This window comes from Humulus lupulus, chromosome 8 (assembly GCF_963169125.1).
Source record: "Humulus lupulus chromosome 8, drHumLupu1.1, whole genome shotgun sequence".
NCBI classification, from domain to species: Eukaryota; Viridiplantae; Streptophyta; class Magnoliopsida; order Rosales; family Cannabaceae; genus Humulus; species Humulus lupulus.
The window spans coordinates 11,824,429-11,849,148 of record NC_084800.1 but is presented as its reverse complement, the minus strand read 5'-3'; the positions used below and the strand labels follow the sequence as shown (position 1 = coordinate 11,849,148).

Below are 24,720 nucleotides of genomic sequence, written 5' to 3'. Positions count from 1 at the left end.
ATTTTGTCAATATGATCAAATTGTCATCAGTTATATGTAATTAAGTAATTAAATTTAAATTTATAATTTACATAATTAACAGCAGTTTGATTAAATTGATAAAATTTTATTAATTAAATTTGCGTTTAGGGTACCAAATATGTAGGCTTTTAAAATATAGGGTACTATATGAGTATTATTGAAAACAGAAAGTACAAAAATAATACTTTGTAAAAACACAAGGTACCAAATGGTTACCTACCTTTTAGGAAAAAAAAATATTCACACTTTGATCAAGAGCAAAAACACATTCAAACTCAAATCAAGAGCATTTAAACTTAGATTTATTGCTCTTTCATATTTATTTCTCTTTCAATATCAAATATTAAAGTTCAGATCAATAGCAAATGTATTCAAAGGCCAAGTTTTCGAACAAAACTTTCAATGAATTTTTGTTTTTAGATGTAGAGCATAGAGAGAAAGAGAAAGAGCTCACCTTAGTTGGAGTGTTGGCAACTATGTAGCGGACTAGTCGACTCTGCAATGGCGTGGTAGAAAAAGACCGAGTGTTGAGCTACTTAGAAAAAAGAACGAAGTGGAGATATGTTTTTAAAGGATTTTTGAAAAGTGAGAAAACGTAGTTTTATTGTTTTCTCTTTTACAATGTAAAATTATGATCTAATTTTAAAAAAATATTATACCAATTAAGAATTTATATGAGTCCCGCAAATGTTAAAATTTGAAAATGATAAAAGTGGATCAAAATACACTAACAATAAGAAATATTTTCTAAATCTTGCATAGAATCCAAGATACCAAAAAATAGCATGACTATTTGGAATCTTCATAACAACTACACAAATGACAACTTGAATTAGAGAGCACCCTCCGATTTTGATTTTTGTTTTAGATATTGAATTGTTGAGGAATTCTTCTGAAACCCTTCTAATCCAAATTCGCACCAGAAAATTCCCATTCCAAATCCAAATTCGAAGATAAGTAGGTTGTGACACATGCGTTCCTCAATTCAAATCCGACACACCCAAATTTGATAAACTCATATATCTTTACAATATCATAAATACTGTGACCTAGATTAATTTTGTTAATTAAAAATAAAATTATAATTCCAGCCTTTTATACTACTTTCATCGACAATTTCTCTATAATAAAATTTAAAACTAAAAGGAAAGCATAAAATTAAATTATTTTTAAAAAAAATAGTGTTTTACGTAAACCCTAAAAACCAAAAACTTAAAAAAAAATTAAAATTAAAATTAAAATCCGGTGATGTTTGAAGCTTGATCCCGGCAGTGGAGAGGGTGGACAGTCGTGAAGAAGACACTGGACCTGTCCACGTCCACCATCCCGTCGCCGCCGCACATCACAAATCTTGCCAACCGCCGTGAACTGCGGACCGCCTCACTCCGCTAGCGGGCAAGTTTCCTTCCTTTTTCTGAACTGAAGCATATTTCTCTTTTTATTTGTGACCGTCTCTGGAGTATTTTTATTTTATTTAACTGAATACTCATGTGGTCTCATGGTCTTTAATGGAGTTTATTCTGATAATTTAAAATAGCTGGTTTGATAGAAGGTTATGTTTAAGGGTGTTTACAGGAATCTAATGGGTTCAGAAGCTGAAACTCTTGAAGAGAAGCTGACAACTCTGCTTGCTCAGCTCCAAACAGAGTGTGGCATTCTTGAAAGAATGGTCTACAAAAACAAGAATCAACATAGGCGTTGCTCTTATTTCCAGTACTTACTCAAGGTTTGCAGTGTTTACTCTTCAGTTTCGAGCTTTCTTCTCACAGAACAAATCAGTTTAAAATTTTTTGGTTTCTTTAGGCATTTAATGCATGATTAAGGATTTGTTTATACTTCCCACATTCTTGTGTAGTTGACATCAGTGCTTTGGGATGCTAGGTAAGGAGAAATTTGAGACTTCTACAATCAGCTAAGTTGGGAGAAATTCTGAGTTCTTGCTTCCAAGTTATCACAGGGAAGAGACCTAAACGAAAGATTCATCTTTTAGAAAGGTAACCTCTTCGTTTTCTTTTCGAACAAGTCCTAACTAGAAAATTAGGTTCATTTGTGATTTGGCTTGTGACTCTAAGCTGCTTGTCAATTACTGGTAATTCCCGTCGTCATAAGTCTTAGATGGTCATTCTGATTTTTTTTTTTTTTGATTATCAATTTGTGCTTGTCCACGATTAACTTTTGATCATAGAGTTGTTCAATACGGTAAATGTTCTCAATGTGAACTTCTCATGTTCATATGATAACATTATATACTTATTTCATCATTTTCTGCAGTTTGAAGAGAGGGAAATTTGAAGTTGAAAACTATCATTTCATGGAGCGTCTGTTAGGAGCTGCACGCCTTCTGTCTCAGGTCCTATTCTACCTTTATTAGGTCATTTATCTACTTTTAGACATCACATTGCTGCATCAGTACCTTTTTCTTTATCTCGTGATGAATGATAAATGCTTTCTATTCTCTTGCTCAATGAGAAGAAAGTGTATAGAAAATATGTGCTTGCATAGAAAAAATAATAATAAAGCTTTTCTCATTTTGGCCCATTTTCTGATGCAGTCTTCACTGATCAGAGCAATAAATTTCATAGTATTGATATTGTTTGTTTGTCTTTCTTGCAGATGGTTGAGCCAATTCTGAAGGCAGCTGTGTATCCTTTGCTTGTTGGTTTCATATTTAAGTTTAAAAGTTTCATTCTTGCACCATATGAGTCAATTGATAATATGTGAATTTTCCCTTGACTATTTTACAGTGAGATATCTGTCTTGCTGGCTCAATCATTCTTCATGGGATTTTGTTTGACGATTTTGGCTTTGCTTGCACGAATTCGTGTTTTGGTTCAACAGGCATGTCTTGTTCTTTTCCCAAGGCTTCAAAACTTGAAATGTTCAGAATAAATGAACTCATATGTAAACATATTTGTACTTTTTACATTAACTTAATACCCCTGTTGGGTGGTGTAACTTTGATCCAGTCCTTAGATTCACATGGACTCAGGACATAGGAGAGAATTGAATGTTTTATGCAAAGTGAAGATGTGTCTTATTGCTGATGATCTTTCGTGCATTAAACTTGAGCTAGGTGTTAGTGATAGTGTTGATTCCAAGTTATCTATTTAAGATGCCTGAAATGGAATCTTCAGATATTGGTTTCAGCTAATATTTGCTTTGTTCTGCAGATATTACTTGATGTTGTTTCAGTATTCAACACGGTTTCTTCTCTCTCACGAAAGAAACAATCTGTAAAAATAACTGAAGATGGACTTGAGGTCAGTCTTCACTCTTAGATTTTCTGCTGTTTCTTAAATGTGTTTTTTTTCCTTTTCAGAAGCAGGTTTCATTATTGTCTATTTGATTCAGGTTTTCAGGGAGGTTTTCCCAACAAAAGAGGAATTTCTTACTTTGGAATGTGTGTGGGAATCGGATAAATTCATATTACTTGAACGGATGCAAAAGAGTAATATTGCAACTCATGAAGTAGTAGAGTTTGATGAACAAATTTCTTCACATCCATCATCTGTACAGTATAAAAGTATCGAGTCTTTTCTTGGAGGTACAAATATGTGGAAATTTCTTATTCTGACCCTATATCTTTAGTTTCATTGCTCAGTTTGAGCTATGTTCGAATGGTTGTAAATTTTGTGGCTTATGCAGAAGGTGAGCTTCCTTCCAAGGGAGTGAATGAAGAATGCACAACCGAAAAAGATCCGAGTCATGTTAAGGAGAATACAGCTGATTTGCTTCCAAGCCCATCTATTAAAGACGAGAAAGAGAAGCTAGATGAAGGTTGTCTTAAGGTAGGAGGAGATGCATCGAGCATTGCAGATAGAGATTGCACCGGCAAGAAAGTCCCTCAAGGTGACTTGCTTTCATGCTCATCCTTTTCTTCAAATACTTTGAAACCGAAGCCTATGTCAAGAAAAGTAGCTTTTGTAGCGGTTAAAAATCCAGTTCCATTGACAACAAATGCAACGGGAACTGATTTCAAGGGAGCTGAAAGCAAGAGTGGTGACAAGGAAGACTCGTTTTTCAGCTTACTCACTGGTGGACATGTTAAAGATAGTCTGCTTTGATCACTCTTCAATATTTGATTTTATTCCTCTGTTGCTTGATCTATTGAATTCGTAGGAAAAGTTTTTTTTTCCTTAGATAAATTTAAGTCATTGGTATATGAATAATGCTACACATATTCATAAATTATACTTAATTAATGATAATTACACAATTCACATTAGCTTTAAGTGGAAATTACATCCATATAGCTTTTTTTTTAGTATTTTTTAAATTTCATAAATATGGGAATTTGAAGTTTGGCTTTTTTTTTTTATAGGATTAGCATATTTTAGTTTAAATTGTGAAATTTATTGTCCCATCTGTTTGTTTTTGTTTTGAAAAAATACCATTTTTTTTTAAAATTGTATTATATGCTTTGTGATTTTTAAAAACTTAATATTGTGATTTTACTAATGATTTTCCTTTTAAAGAGATTTTTTTTTAAGAAAAAATTATTTATGTTTATATTTATTATAATTTTGAGTTAAAAAAATTATGATTAAGTTTTTTTATTCATTAAAAAAATAATAAGTTTTTTAGCTGCAACTGCCAAAGCTTAAAAAATTTAGGTGTGTGAAAATATATTTTAAAAATTTATGATAAGCTTATGTAGAAAGAGGTTGAGAGGGAAAAAAAGTATATAAAAGCATACATAAACAAACACATTTTTTTTTCTCTTCTTTTATTTGTGTTCTAGTAAAAATAAAAATAAGAAAGATTTTGGTGATGTTATTTAGGGTTTCAAAAGAAAAGAAAAAACTTATAAACCCACAAAACCTTAAACAATAACTTAAGAGCTCTAATTTTCTGGAAGAAACAATTTTTTTAATAAATAAACTAAGAATAAAAAGACAGAAAGTTGAAGAAAAAGACAAGGGCTAGGATCAAAATTAATAAGCAGAAAAAATAATTTATTATTTTGTTTCATTTTATTGGTCCACTATGATCCAAATCATAAGTGCTGCAAAATGTCATAATCTGCATAAGCATAAAGTACTTGAAACAGACAAAAACTTCTGTCAATACAGACTCTACCATGGTTTTGAATCTTCAATTTCATTATGATAATTGTGTAAAGTTAGATATATATGATATAATGATGGCACATACTATTAAAGCATAAGATAAGTGGCATCAATATTTCTCATTTCACTACAAGTTTAACTCTTGCATGGCCTTGTGATATTTGAAATTGTTCAGTTAAACCAAAATGAGCCATCAAAAGCCAAACATGAGTGAGAAGCTCACCACCTCTTCTCAGCTGCTGAGCATGATGATTCCCTCTGCATTGGCTAGCAGCATATGCAAGCATCTCCACCCAAACATCACTAATCATTTCCCACTTCTTACATTTATCTGAGATGGCTTGCAGCTCCGAGGCAAGCCTGCACGCATCAAACAGCACAGATTTGCTTCTGTCTCCTTTGACTTTCACGGCTGGAACTGCAGTGTTGACTTTGAGCAACATGTTGCAGGCTTGAGATTTATCCAACTTGGGCTTGTTTCTAGCCCAAGAAAAAAATTTCACACGCAATCTACTACTACCATGAGAATGAGTATTAGTACTACTACTATTATCTAATGATGATGGCTTGTGTTCTTCAAAGAATTTTGTAATCTCAGCTTGAGTATCTCGAAATCGGATCATACCAATCCCCACTGGTAACATGAAAGGGCGCATCACTAGAAGATAAACCATGTACTGTGATAGCCTTTTGCTCAATTTATGCTTTAATGCGATGGTGTTATCAAAGATTTCTGTATGATCTTTGTAGTAACAAAGATGAGTAGCAATGTGCCATATAAGAATGCTTTGATCGAAATCCACCTTGATGCTCCAATCGAGTTCAGTACAATAATATTTTTCTAAGACACCCCCTCCTCGGCAGGTAAGCACGGTTCTAATATCTGTTGCCACAATGCTCGGTGCTACTAGATGCTCAAACTTCTCTTTGAGATGGTCAAAAATCAGCGTTCTCAACTCCCCGGACACTTGCTTGTGTTTCATATACCGGAATTTTTCTAGCAGGGAATCAAGGCAGAGAAGCTTTTGCATTTCATAAGAGAAAGTTGGTTTGTCCATTTTGAGGTAAAAGCTCAATGCATTGAACTGTGCTATGGAATTTGACCACCTGTGATTTTTATTAGGCAGCTGCAAACAAGTGATGGCTCGACGAATGGAGGTGTTTGCATGCTTAGTTAACCAATGATTTGTCCAGTCAGAAGAGATCAACAAGATTATTGCATATCCCTCTAAAAGTAGAGCAACATATAGCAGTAGATAAGATATTAGCAAATCAACATGTGAGTGTGAGTATTTATGTTCAGCAAAGGAGAAGAAAACCAACACACCAAAGGTGCAAGAAAAACTGATGAACCGGAGACAACACCCATGGAATAAATATATAACTGTAGCTTTGGTATATAGCACGTCATACACAAATCCCAGTTCAATCTCAATCACTTTGAAAGCTTTTTCTAATGAAATTCCTCTAAACAAGGATTGACTCTTTTCCCTATCATCAAAACCAAGGATGAGTTCCACGAAAAGGCGCTGGAAAACATGCAACAATTCATGGGCAGTGAGCAATTCTGCTGCATCAGGAATGGAGTAATTCTCAGCCAAAGAGTGATTCACAGGGGCTTGAGCCTCAATCACCTCATCAGCAGTCACATGATACCCCTCAAACTGTTTCAAAGTATATTCCTGCATAAATTTGGAATAGTTGGGGCCAGGATCAGCAGGAGTTAACATGGAGTCCCTGAATTTCTCGTTACTTGCTGACCTGAGAACCCAAGTTCTCTCCCCATACTTAATGATTCCTGCACAGAACACTGGAATTGACAAAAGAGAGAGTGGAGAACCAGTCCAAGCCATGAGGAAAATGTAGAGGGCCACCCCTGTTTGTACTCCTAGTCCAAGTAAATGCCTTAACCACAACTCATTATCTTCCAAGGAATAAGCTGTAACAGTGTCAGGACCGCCTAAATGAAGCAAAAGAAAAGGTGCCCAGAAAGCAGTTAACTCAGCATCAGCATCAAGAGAGCCACCTTTGTCAACGCTTTCCATAACATCACCAAGATTGTTCGAAATGACACCAAGAGCAACAGTGGCAACCCAGTCAGCCATCAAATAAGCACACCATAAAACAACTCTAACCCAGATCTTACTTGAGTATTTCCTGCGATTCCCAAAGAAGATGAGAATTATCTGCAAGCTGAGGCTAACTAAAACCATAACACGCAGTTCCCAGTCCTTCCATAGTTTCCTCAAGTTACCAGGAAACAACTCCATGACTTTTCGACCCTTTACATACATCAAGCTGCCAAAACCTGTAACAAACTTCATAAGAAACCGACAAAGGAAACATCTAAATTTAGACAAAAACACTTGAGATCAGAAACAGTAGAAGTTAATAAACTTACACGAGGGTATCATTTTTGCCTTTACTATAAGATATCAAATATTGCTTTTTAGAAATGTATACCGAGGAATTCTTTGTTTACATGTATGTAAAAAATTGGCATGATGATTTGCTTTTAAGTCCAGTTAATGTTGAATTAAAATAGCCTTTTTTTTAACATATTCTGTCTTTAGCTATGTCGTCACAACTCCACAACAGTATATTGTGGTGTGGACCATATACTTGAATGGACAACTCAACTACACTCCTCAGTTGTTTTCAATTTTTAGCTGAAATATTTAATTTGGAAAACAATCTCTAGTGCTAGAGTAGAATATAAATAGTACAATATAAATATTCGTCTCCAATTGCAGCGGTTGAGTTTTTTTCTCCAAAGGTCAATTCATCACAATATCATCAAACCACGTGGGTGTTGATAGTGGAATAAGATAGATTATAGTTTTCTTATTTTGATGATTTTTTTGTGTGGGAGTAGGTAAGGTGACAGGAAAAAAAATTATATTTGGGACATGATTTTGTAGATATAGCCAATTTAATTATTAGTTTGGTTTCTCTGAAAAAACAGAATAATGAAAAGAGAAAACAACTTTGACAATATAATCTCTTTTTCTTCTTTTTATAATTAGTCATCTTTTGATTCTAAAAGATTTGCAAGTACAGTACAGATATAATTAGTCATCAACTAATCAATAATTAAACAATACAGATAACAAGTACAGAAGTAAAGGAAAAATCAAAACAGTACCATGTTTATTTTGATGTTAGCTTGTAAATCACCCTTACATTCATGATAAATGAATTCAAACATAAAGAACCGATCATAAGGCCCAACTTTGAATTATTTATTGTTTGAGAGGGCATGGTAAGATTAAACTGCATAGATCAAAACTTCCACTCATTTACAGTGATAGATATAGCCTCATCCATGCTTGCCTTAACATTTTGTACAAAATGCAATGGCATATTTGTTAAGGTCAAATCTTTCAAGGTTGTTAGGTGCGTTAGCCCCTCTACATGCTTCAGATTTGGGCAGCGTCTGATCTCTAATTCTCTAAGATGGGGCATTGCTCCTTTCTCTATCTTCCATTCCTCCAACTCATCAAGCATCCAAAGTTTCAGAACAACAAGTTCTGCAAAATCACCACAAATACATTCCATTTGTCTACTTGAATATGAGCTGCCAAAAAGCCTAAGGATGTTTAAATGAGGAAGTTTTCCTAGCAATGTTATGGATTCTTTGCCTAGTTGCGATCCAGACAAAGTAAGAATTTTCAAGTTTGGTGGGTACTGAAATATTTCATTAGCTGCTAATTTTGGCAAAACTCCAAGCAAATACAAGTCAGTGAGCTTGTGGTGCAGAGCCATGTTGGCCAACTTGAGATCTGAAGGTTGACCAAATTCATCAATTGATCTCAATTTCAAAGATTGAAGATTAGTAAGTTTTGAAATCCAATCAGCTATGGCCTGAATTCTGGTTGAATGGCATGTCAATCCCAATTTTCTTAGGCCAACCAATTTGCTCAGCCAATTCACAACAAGGCTTGTGCTCCCTACAGACAGCCCCCATAAGGTCTGCAAGTTGGTTAGAGAGCCACGAGGCCGTTTCTGAACTGACACATCGAAATGAACCTCATTCATGTAGAGATGTCTAAGATTCTTGGCCTTCCAAATCGAAGTAGACAAAGTAGTTATATTGGTGTGCTTGACATCCAAAGTCTCCAAGTACACAAGCCCACCAACTGAATCAGTGAGTGAATCTAAGAAAGTCCATCTCAAACCAAGATATCTTAGCTGCAAGAGTTTTCCAAGGGACTCTGGTAGCCTAGGCTTGTAAACACCTTCTAGATCGAGCACTCTGAGCAACCCGAATCCACGCTTAGCAGTAAGCTTATCAAGAAAGATGCCTACTTCATGTGCAGGTGTATCTCTTCTCCTGGTATTGAAAGATATGTATGAACGAAGATGTTGGTTGTAAAAATCAGAAGAAGGATAGTTCTTCGTATCAACATACTCCACGAGTCGACGAACATGAAACTTTGGCGAAGTGACTGAAGTATAATCTGTGTACTTATGAACAAAGAAAAGACCAAGAGCCATGGATTTCGCTGAGAATACATCATAAAGAATACCTGGAATTCGACAAGTCTTGGGGCGTCCATCAGACTTTCTCCTTGTTACCTCTATCATGTTTTTATTGACAAGTTCTTTGAAATAGTCTTCTGCTAGATCTTCAGGTGTTTGAGCAGACCCCGAATCCGGTTTCACCAATCCCTCAGCAATCCATAGCCGAAACAATCTTCTAATTGGGATCTCAAATGCTCTTGGAAAGAGCCCCATATAAAGATAACATGGTCTTATCCTTGGAAGCAGGTTTTGATAGCTTAAAGTCAAGCTATATGAGAAACTAGACTGATGGCCTTGATCATCACCTGAACTTACATGATCATCAATCAATATCAGCAGTTCATGGTAGTCAGAACTCTTGGCTGGTAACAAACTACAAAGCCTAGTGACTGCTAATGGTGAACCATCACACTTTCTCAAAACCTTGTTCTTAAAATATGCCAACTCCGAATCGTTAAATCTATCTTCATTCCATCTCATATTTTTCAAAAACAATGCCCAAACATCTTCGTCATTTAGCCGGTTAAGCTGAATAAACTCACCACCCTGATCGGTCAATGAACTCCCACCCCGTGCCACTTCATTATCACAGGTTGTCAACAAAATTCTGCTACCACTTTTGGTGTCTGGGAAGACATGTTTGACTTCATCCCACAAGTGAGTTGACCAGACATCATCCATGACTATCAAATATCTGTTTTCTTCCAGAATTGTAGTAAGACCCTTTCTCAGACTGTAATAGTTTTCCTCTGACAAAACTTTTGCTTCATTCATACTCATAGCTTGTTTGCATATATCAATCAACAGATCTCTAACACTATAACTTCTTGACACATGAATCCAAACCTTGACTTGGAAATGCTCCTTTATATCTTTTCTACTGTATATGGTCTTGGCCAGAGTTGTCTTCCCACAGCCTACTATACCGACGATTGAAATGACACGAAGCTGACAGCCAAGCTCATCAGACCGAAGCATCTGAGCAACTAGAGCCTCTTCTTCTTTCTCAAGACCTATAACACCTGATAATAAGCTAGTGTCGAGGGAACTACTATAGCAAGAAGTTGTGTCACTTGAAAGATTTTCTTCAATGTCATGGCCAGATGTTGAGAGCCTGAGCTCCTCTAAGGAGTTGTTCCAAAAGTCAATAAAAGAAAGCCTGATATTTTTCAGCCCATCCATCAAGAATTTTTGGCTCCACACTGAACTGAAGCGGATGAGAGGGCGCATTAGACCTTTTTGTCTCTGAAAATGCATAGTTCTTGTGGTGAGGAAAATATCAGTAATATTGTCCACCATAAAACAATCTTGTAGAACTCTCAACTCAAATTCGGGAACCACTTTATCCATTTTGTGTTTCTGAGCTGAGTCTCTGAACCTTCTTAAATATTCATGGAGGTCATTGGTGGCCCATCTAACTTCACGTCTTAGTCTTGGGTGAACAAACACTTGCTGAGCTAGTAGATCACTCAGCTTCTCTGTCACTACTGAAACTTGTATGTCTACGTCTATGGAGTGTTGATCCATCTGTTTAGTCTCCTCCCCTGAATGAGATTAACACAATAAGAAGACTTCAACTTCAAATTAATGACTACATTATTGTAAATTTACCTAAATATTCAGTCTTCTAACTATAACAATGTATACGAGTTTCCTCCACATTCATTATCACTTTTAGCTATTGAGGACAAAATATAACCAATATATAAACTTAATTAAAATTAATTATACATCTTGACTGTTATAAACTATAGCACTGGCCTCTTTTATTCTCTTCTTAGAGCATTATTTATTATACCAACTTAATATTTGTAAAATAATAATAATAAACGAGTGAAAATTACAATCAATATGAACATAGACTGGGTCAGCCGAACTCAATCCTAAATTCTCTTTTCAAGACGAACCCCACACAAGATTAATAGTAAATTTTAACTCTCGCAATGAGCTCGTTCTAAATAATACAAATCGGAGTTTAAAGAAGAGACTATTGAAATCACAAGACTTCTAAATAAATAGAAGTAAAGATTTTGCTTAAATCTTGTTAAATGTGACTGAACGCGTATGTATGCTTATATACATACAAATACACAAGAAAATTATTTCTAATTATTATGCACATAACTATATTAAAAAAGATACCTTTCTCTCTAAGTGTCTGATTAAGTATACCAGAATTGAATCGACATCTTTCATCAGATGTTGAATCGAGCCTTATATGCCAAGTGAGCTGATAAGAAAGAAGAACAGAGGAGATAGAAACATATCGGTACGTGGTTCAGGCGGTGGACTTAAAAAGAGTCGCAACTCGTAACTGATAATATATGCTTCGGTGGACCTAAAGACAAAAAGGAAGTTCTAACGAATATATATTATGTTCTAGCTCTAGGAGCTGAAAGAGACTTTACTCAAGTCGGTATGTATATCATTACAACCTACACCAATAATTTTTGGGATTTTTAAAAATTAATTTATAAAAATATATCTTTACTATTTACCAATAATTTTTTTACATATTAATATTGAAAGAAAGCCATATAATATATGGCATTTTAAATAATTAAGTTTAAAAATTTACAACTTAATTAAGTAAAAAATTATGGCATATTTGTTTCCACATAATTTTTTTTACCCACCTCATTAACCTTTTGCTAGGAGCCTAGGCTCTAAAAAACCAAAAAAAAATCATTTGGATTCAAACAAACAAAAATTGAAAAAAAAAAAAGAGAAAAATAAAAAAAGTCTTGTTTTTTTTCGTGAACTCTTTTTCCTCATAAAATTTTTCTTTTGTAAAATTTAAGATCATACAAGGTCAAATTCCCACTGATACAGTGATAAGTTTTCTGCCTACCACTAGTGAAGAAATTAAAGAAAAGGCTGATGATTTTCCTTGCAGCGTATCAAAATTCCCACTAGAATAAATGATATCTATACTCAATTGGTTCTTGGAAAAAAAAAACATCTCCACTAGGAGAAAAGGCATAAATTATCTTTGCCACGGAGGAATCATTGCATTGGCTGGCTATAAAATAAAGTTCAACGATGCATGTGAAGTCTTTTCTCCTGTCTTATACTGAAAGTGAAGACATTTTTTTTTAGGTAAGACTATGACAGCCTCTTTAATTTTAGATATAAATGGTTAAAGACTGAATAATGGAGCCTCGTGTTGGTCAAGTGGGTGTGGCTCCTGCCTGGAAAAGCCAAGTCAATGACGGGTCTGGGGTTTTAATAACAATTATTTATAACATTGTCCAAATGGTGAAATTTAGTGCAAAAATAAATAATAATAATAATAATAATAATAAAAGACAGACATTACTAGGTTATCCCTCAACGCAGATAATTTTATTACTCTACATATCAAGTTTAACTATATTAAATTAAACATTAGTCTCTTTAGAAACAATAGTGCTCTAAATCTTGGAAAGAGACATATATAACATGCTATGGGCCTAAACTGCAATGTTAATAATTGAATTTTTTTAAACTCCCTGTCATGAGTAATAATTGATTGTAATCAATAATCACAGAACAAGACAAAGCATATAACTAAGGTACAAGAGACAAATAATTATCGGGTAAGTCAATTGTATGCAGATAATTCTTTTTTTTCTCTTCCACTATCAACTCTCCTTCTTGGCCAACAATAAGAAAAGAGTAATTAATCATGGAAGATCTGGAATTAATCAATGAAGGACCAAGTACTTGTGACCCTTCTGAAGTTGTTGGTTTTGAATCTTATGAAGCTGAACTTGAAGGTTGGTTATTAGACAATGAATTCAAGCACAAAGTGATTTTCATAGTCGGCATGGGAGGACTTGGAAAAACAGCTCTGACCAAGTTAGTTTATAACAAGACTCACATCAGTGAACACTTTAGCTGCCGAGCTTGGGTTACAGTCTCTCAAACATTCAGTCACCAAAAGGTCATAGCTTCAATGGTAAGGCAGTTTCATCAGGCAACTACAGATTCTGATCCATCCGAACTTGGCCATGATTTGAACAATGATGATCAAGATCATCAGCAACTAATACATGGTAAGTTGTTGCAACGCTTGTTGGAAGAAGAAAGGTATATGGTTGTGTTTGATGATGTGTGGGATGTAAGTTTGTGTGAGCATATGAAAAACGTTTTACCAAAAACCAAACGAGGTTGTACAATAATAATCACAACTCGGGTTTACAAGAATTTGGATATTTGGTGGTCAGAATATTTCTTTGTTCAATTCATGGAGATGCAGCCTCTTGAGCCAACAATGGCCTTGAAACTATTCAGCAAAATTGTGTCCCAACAAATCACATTTTTCCCACCAGAGATGGAGAAATTGTCTCATGTAATCGTCGAAAGATGCGAAGGCTTACCGGCTGCTTTGGTGGCTGTTGGTAGATTACTGTCAACTAAAGAAAAAACCTTCCTTGGCTGGGAACAGTTCGTTAAAGATTTTTCTTCAATGTTGAAGTCGAATCCTCTTCTGATGGATATGACAGAGAGTTTACTGCCTGAGTTTGGGTATCTACCTTTGAGTATTGAAGCTTGCTTTCTCTACTTAGGTGTTTACCCCAAGGACTATTTGGTTAGTTGGGGAAGGTTAGTAAGGCAATTGGTTGCTGAAGGATTTGTTGAAAGTGAAGATATGGGAGATGACCACTTGAATGAGCTTGTGAGTTTAAGCTTGATTCAGGTGTCAGATGCCAATAGTACTATTGATGGGAAACCAAGATGGTGTCGAGTTCAGAATTTAATGCGCGAAGCTATCCAATTGGTATGTGGTGGAGAGTCTGGTTTTGTTCGCAATAGGCAGCCAGAGACTAACAAAGATAGCTTCACTGATTCACTCATACGCCCTCGTTTTCCTTACATGGTTGGTGAGCTCATTGATCCTTTCAATAGTGCTAAATGGTATGCAAATGACAGGTACAAGCTCCTGAAGCTTTTGGATCTTGAAGGCTGCCGCGATCGAGTTTATGTTCCTGAAGAAGTTGGAAATCTGATATTTCTAACTTACTTAAGTGTGAGAAACACAACAATTATGATGCTTCCAAAGTCCATAGGTAAGCTGCAAAGGCTTGAGACTTTGGATTTGAAGTACTCTCTTGTATGTGAGCTGCCACACGAAATAAACAATCTTCATGAGCTAAAATACATTCTGGCATACTACTATGGCAAAAGAAGAGATACCCATTTGAATGGGGTACGAGGAATAAAGATAAACGAGGGGTTTGGCTATTCGGATGGACTGAGGAAGCTCTATCACATAGAAGCAAACAGTGATGTTGGACTAATGAAAGAGCTAAGAAAGTTTAGCCAGTTGAAGAAGTTAGGCATTACAAAGTTGACAAAAGAAACTTCAAGAGCTTTATGTACTTCATTTGATACCATGTACCATCTCGAAAACTTGCAACTGTTTACTTCGAATTCAGATGAGATTCTTGACTTGAGTTCACTCTCATTTGCCTCACATCTTCGGTCTCTCCACTTGGAAGGTTGTCTTGACAAGTTGCCAGACTGCATTCCCCGGCTTCAAACACTAGTAAGATTAACTCTACGCTTCTCAAAGTTGACAGATGATCCACTAGAGGACATTCAATATCTAATCGCATTGATCAAGCTGGAGCTCTACGAGGCCTATGATGGCGAGCAGCTGCGGTTCAAGAATGGCGGGTTTCAAAACTTGAAGGTACTAAGCATAAGAGGGTTGCCCAGATTGAATTCAATAAGTATAGATGAGTGGGCATTGCCTTGTCTTGAAGAGTTTACAATTGGAGAGAGTCCAAGACTGAAGGAAATACCCCTTGGGATCCAGCACTTGAGAACCCTGAAAAATCTTAAATTTTATGATATGGGAGATGATTTTGGACTGAGTATGGTACCAAATGGAGGCCAACATTGTTATGTAGTTCAACATATACCAGATGTTCGTTTCTATTACAAACGTGATGGAGTAAAACGTTATGACGTTTACCCTCTTCGTTGATTCAATCATGTTCATTTTGATTACTTAATTAGTTCAAATTGCCTCCTCTAGCTATCCAAGGGAAGTCATGGAACAATTTTTTTCTTTTTTAGCCAGACATGTCTTTCTTTTAAATGTCGTACACTACAAATAATGGATTTCTAACATAAAAACTCCAAAAATTTCTCCCCAACATAGAAAATTTGATTGTCATTTTTTTCTTACGAAAATTGAATTGCTAAAAAATATTTGTGCTAAAACCCCACTAGTTATCATCCTCCTCTTATTCATCTAACCAACAATATCAACTAATTTATATTCAAAATGAGCACAAGATTATAGCAGATTTCAAACATTTTGGGATTTTAATTTTCAGCAAATATTTTGGGTTAATTAAATTCACAATTCCACAGTGTTGGTAGTTATAAATATATGTGTGAGCAATACCCCTCTTATTTGTTGGACATTATTATACCCCTACAAAATTAATATTAATGCACAACAGGATATGCACATTTTATATATTTTTCACTCTTTTTAATACGTAATTATTACTTAGACTAATCACTAGAAAAATATAAAATATAATGTAATAACACATCATTCTCTATTAAAAAATGGGTTAGCTATTGACTATGTTCTCATATCTTATTTGTAGACTTTATTAGATATAATAGAATAGTTATAAAAACAATGGGTGAAAAGAAAAGCCCACGGGAAAATCCAGTGGTATTGAACGTAATTCCGTCGAAAAGTAAGGTTGTTTTGCGGTTCTACTCTAGGGGAATCGTTTGCAAATTAGTTCGACAAAGGCCACTGTGAGTTTTATCCGAAACGATGGCGGTGATGGTGATGGTCCGTAGCTCTTGCTTCCTCACTCGCCCCAACTCCTCCTCCAAACCCTTCACGGCCGATCAATTCTCTCCCAAGTCCCATCTTCCCGGTCAGTCCTCTTCTCTAACACTGATTTCTGTGTTTTTGTTCTTATCGTATACATTAACCTCCGACTTTCTGCACTTTGTCTTTTGGTTTTGAGGTACCATAGAATTATGAGATCAATTAAATTTTGAATTGTTTCTTTAAGAATAGTTGTTAATCAAACTTACAATGCGCTTTCTTTAAGCTGAGGTTGCTGCCATTGTTGCTACCAATGCCAAATAAACCATTGTGTTTCTCGTACATGTCTGGATGTTCTCGTTATTTTGTCAAGAAGCTTGTTGTTTACGAAACTTATCTGTAATGAAAATAATCGTAAAAGAAATGCTTTTGTAATGGAATTTGAAGAAATAACAAACAAAATAATAATAATAATAGAGGAAGAAATATGCATCTTTTCCCAATCGTAAGTAATCCCAATTAACATCCTTTTTAATAGCTCATAAGGATGTAATGAAAAAAGAAATGGGCAAGTGATAGAAAATCCCTCAAGTTTTTTTTTTTTTTTTTTGGTGTGTTTGGCTGGACGGTTTTGTTCATCTATGTACTGATTATGGTTTTTTTTTTCTTCTGTTTATTCCTGAGTCAGGAAAATTAGCTTCGTTTTCATTAAAAGTGGAAAAGCTTAAATCATCATTCAAAGATACTTACAATGAAGTGTTAAAGATACACCATATACTACCGAGCTCAAATAGTCAGGTATGATGGTGAGTCACCCATCAGAGCTGTATACTTGTGCTAATTTCTGGTTTGATAATATGTAATCTTAGTCAGCTTCACCAATGGTCTGATGAAAGGGTGTAAAGCCAAGTATCACCAAGTTCCACTAAAAGACGGCATTTCTGCCTTGTCCTGAAAATAATTGCATTCTTTCATTTTAGACATCAGTATTGTTTATTTTATAAGATATGTGAAGCAATTTCAAAAAAAATATTTATATGTGTGAAACACTTAGTATCCATCGTGTGTTGAAACACTTTTCAATGCGCATGTACCTCTTGATAATGTTTTCTTCTGCCCACGTTGACTTTTTTTTGGCAGGGAAATATGCAGGTCAACTTCCCGGCAGTGGCAATTTTTGTTAGCAATGCTCTGGTCACTATTCCTTTTAAAGCTTTGGCTGAAACATGTGAGGCTGATAATTCTATGTCCAACATGCCTGTGCTGCTCGCTGTAGCTCTTATTGGGGCTACTGTTGGAGGTAATGGGTTGGTACTCTCTTGTATAGGCTTAAAAATACGAGAAAGAAGTTGCTTATTCTTGCTGTTTGGTGTATCAGCATTGTTTGTTGAAGTAAGATGTAAAGTTTAAAGTAGAGAGAGAAAGAGAGGAAAAAAGTTAAAAGTTGTAATATTAGAGCTATGTTTTATGTTACAACATTTGTTCTTGACAATCTAGCATATCATATTGTAGGCTTGCTAGCTCGGCAAAGGAAGGCAGAGCTGCAACGACTGAATGAACAGCTTCGCCAGATAAATGCAGCACTTCGAAGACAAGCGAAGATAGAGTCTTATGCTCCCACTTTAAGTTATGCTCCTACAGCAGGAAGAATACCAGAGAGTGAAGTAATAGTTGATTCAAGGAAGCAGGAACTGATTTCTCGTTTGAAGGCTGGGAAGAATTATTTGAGGAATCAAGAACCAGAGAAAGCATTTGTGGAATTTAAGTCAGCTCTTGAACTTGCTAAAGATTTGAACGATGCTATTGAGGAGAAGAAGGCAGCGAGAGGCTTAGGTTCGTCTATATTTCCTTTGTGCTCATAAAACTTGAAGAGCGGCCCAAGCTACGTACATTTTTTAAACATGCTCTGATTTGGCCCTTTTTTTCCTTTTGGCTTACCCAGGAGCTTCGCTTCAAAGGCAAGGCAAGTATCAGGAGGCTATCAATTACCATTCCATAGTTTTGGAGATCTCTAACCGTGAAAGAGAGAATTCAGGAAACACCGAAGCATATGGAGCAATAGCCGATTGTTATACCGAGCTTGGGGATCTTGAGCGTGCAGCAAAATTCTATGACCAGTACATTTCGAGATTGGAAAAAGACTGATCAACTCATTTTGTTAAAAATGTTCCATTGTGTTAGAAATTTATTTGAGGGGCCTGTCAGAGACATTAGCCTGCGGATCTTTTCAGTTTGCTTGTGTTCAACCGTGTAGAATGCTTTAAACTCAATTTAAATAAAGATTTAAAGGGAGAGTAGTCAATTGTAGCGATTGTGACAAACAAGTCCAAATCAAATCATGAAAGATGATAGAATCTCAAGAGACCAACTAAAATCAGGCAGCAAAATATATCGTATTGTCAATTAATAGAATTCATCCGTAGCATCCCACAAGTACCTAAAATACGGAACAAAAATGGGGAAGCGGTAGGAAGTGAGGTTTACAACCCAAATTCAGCTAAAATGGTTGGAAATTTTTTTTTAAAATGATAAGCAAATCAGCAACCAAAAAAAGAAAAACTAAAGCCATCACTGCTTGTTCATACTATAACCAACTCCCTCTGATAATCATAACCACTCATCATAACAAAGACCACAAAATCATACACGATACACATCCATTACAAATAGCAATCACATTAGGCAGGGTGACGTACCCACCCCAAAAAAGGATAAAAAAGGGAAAAAGGATTACCTAAAGGTTTTAAGAACTCAGAAAGTAGTCTGCATAACACAGGAAATATGTAGGGCTTACAACGTTATAATTATGCATTACTGGTAGTACATGAGTTGCTGAGCAGCAGCAACACTCTGGAATCCCCCATCATATATAGCCTGGCTTGCTCCAGCAGCACCCATTCCCATTGCAGCCTGCTTAAGATGCTGTCCCTGTGGGTGCATGAGGGCATGGACACCCCCCATCTTGCTCATTTGTAGCTGACGCTCATAGGCCAAGATATCAGTCGCAGAGAGGCCAGGTAAAGGAGCAGCTGCAACAGGAGGAGGTAATGGGTTTGAAGCTGTCCCTGGTGGAGTGGGCTTGCTCCCCCAGGAGCACTGCAACCAAAAAAAAAAAGAACACATCAGTTGGTTGCCGGAAATAGAAAATAGAGAACATATCCATGGCACTAATCTTCAAAATGCACAACTGCACACTCAAGTTTCTCCAAATTTTTACCCAGGAGGTTTCAAGATTTCCTTTCTGACTCGATACCTTTACAAAACTTTAATGACTATTGATAACAACCTTCAAGACTAGGGGGGGAAAAAAAAAGCAAATTATTGTATTTCCACGAAATTGCATCTTGTAATAACAAATGGTTAGAAATCATACTCCCTGTTCCCCGGAGAGGAAGGAGTTGTCCCCTGCCCCTATGGATTGAATAGCCTAATCCAGTACTTTTGAAATCTCAGGGGTTGAAAACTAAATTGTAATGATGTCTCAGCAAATGAAGTAACTGGTATAATAGTAATCTCTAAGGAATGCAAATCAGACTTCACTGGTCCAGTTAAAAACAATTAATCAATTTACTGCAACAGAATCCATAAGCAAAAGCACACCTTAATTTGTCGTCCACATAAAAGCGACTGGGTATTTCCCATCTGAATTGCCAGAGCTGCCTCCGCATGAGTACTGTACCTCACAAAACCAAAACCTTTATCACGCTGAACTCGGACCTCTTCCAGCACCCCAGCACCAAGCGTATGAAAGTGACGATGCAAATCAAGCTGAGTGACCTGCAAATTAGACACCCAACAAAAAGGTGGTTCATATTAATATCAATGCTGGAACTTCTATGATCTAGCAATATCACCAGGATCCATGACAAAAAAAATACTTCGATCTTAAAAGAGTTCAACAGCTTTGATCAGGTGGAGTAAGCGACTTTAGTTTTGTAGCTAATCTTGACAAGGTGTTTACAACCAAGTTCACTTCTGCTACTGAATTATACACGCCTACCATTCCACACCAATACCATAAGGAGCTGAGTATATGAAAATAATTAATTACCTCAGGAGCAAGATTGCCAACATATACAGTGGTATATTGAGGGTTATTTTCTGGGGCCTCACTGTTTGTTGCCTCCTTGCCATCTTCTGCACGATCAAAATGAAAAATAAAGTTCATGTCTCAAGACAGTGGCCATCTATTTACCAAGGAGACCAAAGATAGAAAACGTGACTGAATAATAAGACATCTTGAATCTTTGTATTTCCAATTTTAAAATCAACAAAATAACCATAAACCATGTAAACAAAAAAATTTGAAAACCTGAAAGTAAAGAAATTTTGTACTGCAGCTTAAAGATAACTGTTTGTGCATAATATACTTGAAAATAGATTCTGACTTCAGCAGTTTACAAGTAAAATTAGTGATGGTGCACGCCTACCAAACTAGAACTATTAAAAGAAGCTAAAAATTTGCCTCACCTGATGAGCCATTTGTTAGTTCTACCACACTTTTTGCGTCTGTGCTCTTGGCATCCTCATTTGACACAGCACCTTTTGTAGCCCAATTACATCGAATCTGTCTGCTACCTAGCCACTTACCTGGAAAATGAAGTCAAAAAATTCATCAATAGGCTTGGAAAGAAAAAGAACGATAGAAAACAAGTGTTTCAAGTCTCTGTCAAATATAGGTGTTCATAAATATCTGATGGTCATGATAAATTTTAAGAGTCAAATTGCAATTGATATAAACATAAATATGTTAAGGAAGTTTTGGGAGACCATATTGTAGACTGGAAAAGATTTATAAACAAGCATAGTTACTCGAGAGTCATAAAAAATAGTCACCACGGTATTCCTCCGCCATAAGTGAGGGTTCTCAATTTATTTGAGAAGAGGTCACTCCATGACCTCTGTCTCTTTTTCAAAAAAAAATAAAAAATAGGCAAGTTAAAGTCCTACATCCTCAATAAGTTCAGCTAAAATTTCTATTTTTGTCAGAGAAAATATATATGATAGACAATAAAATCATTCTCACCAGTTAAGTCATTTATTGCGCTTTGAGCATCCTGAAAAAGCAATGCCACACATAGATGATAAAATTTATTAGCATAATAGAAGAGGGAGAAAAAAAAGATTAGCAGACCAAAATTAAAACAGTACCTGTTGGTTTCGGAATGAAACAAACCCAAAGCCTCTTGATCGCCCAGTTTTCTGATCCCACATAACCCTTGCATCTCTAAAAAAGAGAGGAGAAATTAGAGATGACTAAGAACCAAGTATATTGAGCTTACAAGGAGTAAGCTAAACAATGAAAGCATTATTGGTGATGTAATGTACGACAGCTGTAAAAGCAATTATAACAAACAGTAATCAAATGAGTTAAATGGAGTCACAGTGCTGAAGCTTACGAACAACTGGGATAAACAGAAAAGCACGCAAACAAGGTAGAATCAGTAACCTCAGGACTGAGATCACCAACAAAAATGTTGAAATGACCTGCACATTACAACAAACATTGTCATAAAGTAGCTACAAAGGTATAAGCTAAAGCATTCAAAAAACCAGTTCAACAGCAAAGCATGGTATTAAAATAAGCATAAACAAACCTGATGTATCCTCCCTCTGACCACTAGCGTATGCCCAATTTACTTTGATGGGCTGACCAAACCTGAATCACATAATAAGATGTAAGCAAAAATACTCACTAAATTAACAAACAGAAATCATTAAGACTTTCACTTACAGATGCCTTCCATTGAGAGACAATATGGCAAGGGCAGCTGATCTACGATCAAAATAGTGAACAAATCCATAGGATGACTGCATGAAGCAAAGAAGAAAACCATCAAGATGATAAAGAAAATAAAACAGTAAAACTAAGTTAAGAAACTAGTTAACTAAAAAAGTCCAAGTTCTACAAGATTTAATCTACAAAAAATTTTAAAATAGCAATAATAAAAAAAAACTTCTACTTGGGATAGAATGAAAAAAATACGGAAAATAGAAAGTAAATCAAATAAAAATTTATGAGATTACCTTTTCCTTTCTTATAAGCTTGCAGCCTTCAACAGCTCCAGTACTTGCAAAAACCTCTTGAAGAAGTGGCTCTGTTACCTGCGTATGAATGTTTCCAACGTACCTGCAATTTCTCAAAAATAAAAAAGCTGGAAGTTTTAAAAAAAGAAGAGAGAAAAAGAAAAAAAAAACAAAATGGATTCAGCCATAAGTGATTGCCCTCAACTGTGAAAAAACAAGGTGTAATGTAAGAAGAAACATTACAAGATATGGAAGATTGAATTACAGGTAAGCATAACTATGAAAGTGTGTGTAACTATGGAGCATATGGCCATAATAAAAAGATTTGCAAAATTAACTACAATTTCTATTTATGGGAAACCAAAAATAAAACCTGAAGTTTGTTGACAACGGCATGCGTGAAAACCAACAAACACAAAAATAAAGGTTAAACAGGCACTCACACACTGCGGCAACTACTTGGATCAAAACCAGGAGGTAAATTTCCACTTGGAATTGGCTCAATCTGCAAAAAATTTAAAAATTAAAAAAAAAAAAAGAGAAAAAAATGAATTAATGGTCCCTACTTTATCTACACCCTAACAGATGGCATATTTTAGGCTAAATAGCATGAAAACCACAAATAAATAATCAGCATTTTACAACAAGAGAAGCGAACTCACTGAATTTAAACTACATGTTATACATTTACTATGTAGGCAAACAATACACAATATTTGCTTTAAAAAATCCCTCTAATAAAAAGAGATTCATCAAAGCATTACCGCAAAACTCATCATTCAGAAAGGTTAACTACAAGTCTACAACAAACTTATTGCATTAAACAAAGTTGAATTAAACAATACCTTCTCTAATTAGAAAGTTAGCCAGCTATACTTTAGTAGAAGAGTCATTATTCATGTAGAAACAACGTTTAAGTCTTGAAATCCATTAATAATAGGAAAGTTGTTTGCTCGAAAGCATATGTGAACACAGCAAGAAAAACAATAAAATCAAATCGTTTTAAGATTTGAATACAGCCCCCCTAGAAAATTAATTAATAATTAACGAGGGACATATCAACTCATGAAAATTATAAGATTTCAAATAAAAATAATAACAATAACAGAATTTGAGAATATAGTGAAATAAGAAATTGTACCATCAAATCAAAGCAAACATTTATTCAATGGAAGACTGTTTGATCATTCAAAATTTTAAAGAAAAGATAAATAGGAGAACAAAGCAATTGCAAAGCGTCCGACCTCCTACAACTAAATGCTCATTAGACACCAGTAATCCATTTTGTGATACCAAAAATATACAGCATATCAGCTTCAAAATTCAAGAATGTTCTCAACCAAATACAAACCTCCTAAAAACATTATTGCTAAATCCAGAATCTAATGCCATATCAAAAAAAAAAAAAACAAAATATTACTGAAACAAGCTATGCAAATCTCTAGTTCGTCCATTGCCAATGAAATGAAAAATACAGAACCCTAGAACTCACAATCCAACCCCTGAAACTAGAATCAGAGCTGAAGATCAACACTAGAAAACCAAACCTAATCCAGCGAATTCGAAACAGAAATGGCAATCAGACCAAAATTCGAAAAAATAAAATTATAAGAACGAGACGAAATAGCTCGAACCTGAGGGGCAGCTAAGAGGCCAGGGTGGTAAATAGAGTGTTGTTGGAGAAGAGCCTGTTGCATCAGAGCTTGTTGCTGTTGCTGCTTCAGCCTCTGCTGCTGCATTTTCCCGGCGATTTCCCGAGAAAAATTAGAGAATTTCCGATAAAAGTTTGAAGTTAGGGTTTGGCGAAGAAAGAAAAAACAAAAAAAGCCCCTCGGGAGAAATGAAAAGAGGGGGGAGAGACGCGCGTGAGGTAAAGAGGAGAGAAGACGCCTCAGGGAAAGAAAAAACTCACGATGGCTCCGTCTATAAATATACAAACATACATAATGTAATTCCAGTCATGTCCCCACGAGACTGATTCCTGAAAAGTGTAAGAATAAATACATAAAATTATGATTATAAAAATACATGAAATTGACATTTAATAATTACTCATCTAATTTCCGTTTTTTTATAAAACAGCACCCATAATATATAACTTATAAGTTCTTTAAAAAAAAAATACAGCAACAGTGATTATAAGGTTGCGGCCAAGTGAGATTGATTCTTCAATATTCGATAAGTATTATTATACGAGAATAAGCTACTTTTATTTTTTTTTTCTTTTTTTTAGTGATATTTAATTAAAGAGGTGAAAAAATCAGATCAGAGTAGCAATACTGTACTATT

At 35.4% G+C, this 24,720-nt stretch overlaps 6 protein-coding genes across 8 annotated transcripts; 3 read left to right on the top strand and 3 right to left on the bottom strand.

Moving 5' to 3' along the window:
* Window positions 1-891: 891 nt before the first annotated feature.
* Window positions 892-4,246, top strand: LOC133794573 (uncharacterized). The gene is made up of 9 exons (XM_062231870.1): window positions 892-1,416; window positions 1,597-1,747; window positions 1,903-2,015; window positions 2,293-2,371; window positions 2,635-2,663; window positions 2,766-2,859; window positions 3,192-3,281; window positions 3,373-3,565; window positions 3,667-4,246. The coding sequence occupies exons 2-9, from the start codon at window positions 1,604-1,606 to the stop codon at window positions 4,083-4,085; spliced, it is 1,161 nt and encodes a 386-aa protein (XP_062087854.1). The 5' UTR covers window positions 892-1,416; window positions 1,597-1,603; the 3' UTR covers window positions 4,086-4,246.
* A 687-nt stretch (window positions 4,247-4,933) lies between these two features.
* On the bottom strand, window positions 4,934-7,622 carry LOC133794572 (uncharacterized). The gene is made up of 2 exons (XM_062231869.1): window positions 7,492-7,622; window positions 4,934-7,398 (listed from the first exon to the last, which is right to left on the bottom strand). The coding sequence occupies exons 1-2, from the start codon at window positions 7,502-7,504 to the stop codon at window positions 5,210-5,212; spliced, it is 2,202 nt and encodes a 733-aa protein (XP_062087853.1). The 5' UTR covers window positions 7,505-7,622; the 3' UTR covers window positions 4,934-5,209.
* A 590-nt stretch (window positions 7,623-8,212) lies between these two features.
* Window positions 8,213-12,004, bottom strand: LOC133794571 (protein RECOGNITION OF PERONOSPORA PARASITICA 7-like). The gene is made up of 2 exons (XM_062231868.1): window positions 11,757-12,004; window positions 8,213-11,158 (listed from the first exon to the last, which is right to left on the bottom strand). Exon 2 carries the CDS (start codon window positions 11,139-11,141, stop codon window positions 8,373-8,375), a length of 2,769 nt encoding a protein of 922 aa, XP_062087852.1. The 5' UTR covers window positions 11,142-11,158; window positions 11,757-12,004; the 3' UTR covers window positions 8,213-8,372.
* Window positions 12,005-13,281: 1,277 nt separating this feature from the next.
* On the top strand, window positions 13,282-15,588 carry LOC133795013 (disease resistance protein RPM1-like). The gene has a single exon (XM_062232469.1). It carries the CDS (start codon window positions 13,282-13,284, stop codon window positions 15,586-15,588), a length of 2,307 nt encoding a protein of 768 aa, XP_062088453.1.
* A 723-nt stretch (window positions 15,589-16,311) lies between these two features.
* LOC133794570 (protein FLUORESCENT IN BLUE LIGHT, chloroplastic) lies at window positions 16,312-18,706 on the top strand. 3 transcript variants are annotated; one of them, XM_062231866.1, is made up of 5 exons: window positions 16,312-16,510; window positions 17,093-17,202; window positions 17,557-17,704; window positions 17,917-18,237; window positions 18,347-18,706. In XM_062231866.1, the coding sequence occupies exons 1-5, from the start codon at window positions 16,405-16,407 to the stop codon at window positions 18,547-18,549; spliced, it is 888 nt and encodes a 295-aa protein (XP_062087850.1). In that variant the 5' UTR covers window positions 16,312-16,404; the 3' UTR covers window positions 18,550-18,706. The 3 variants fall into 3 exon arrangements, with proteins under 3 accessions (XP_062087850.1, XP_062087849.1, XP_062087851.1); XM_062231865.1 differs by having other exon boundaries at window positions 16,316-16,510; window positions 17,545-17,704; XM_062231867.1 differs by lacking the exon at window positions 16,312-16,510 and having other exon boundaries at window positions 17,093-17,210; window positions 17,545-17,704.
* A 297-nt stretch (window positions 18,707-19,003) lies between these two features.
* Window positions 19,004-24,342, bottom strand: LOC133794569 (oligouridylate-binding protein 1B-like). The gene is made up of 12 exons (XM_062231864.1): window positions 24,066-24,342; window positions 22,875-22,936; window positions 22,432-22,534; window positions 22,139-22,215; window positions 22,002-22,063; window positions 21,804-21,891; window positions 21,556-21,631; window positions 21,431-21,461; window positions 20,875-20,994; window positions 20,456-20,541; window positions 20,005-20,181; window positions 19,004-19,500 (listed from the first exon to the last, which is right to left on the bottom strand). Exons 1-12 carry the CDS (start codon window positions 24,168-24,170, stop codon window positions 19,216-19,218), a joined length of 1,272 nt encoding a protein of 423 aa, XP_062087848.1. The 5' UTR covers window positions 24,171-24,342; the 3' UTR covers window positions 19,004-19,215.
* Window positions 24,343-24,720: the final 378 nt, after the last annotated feature.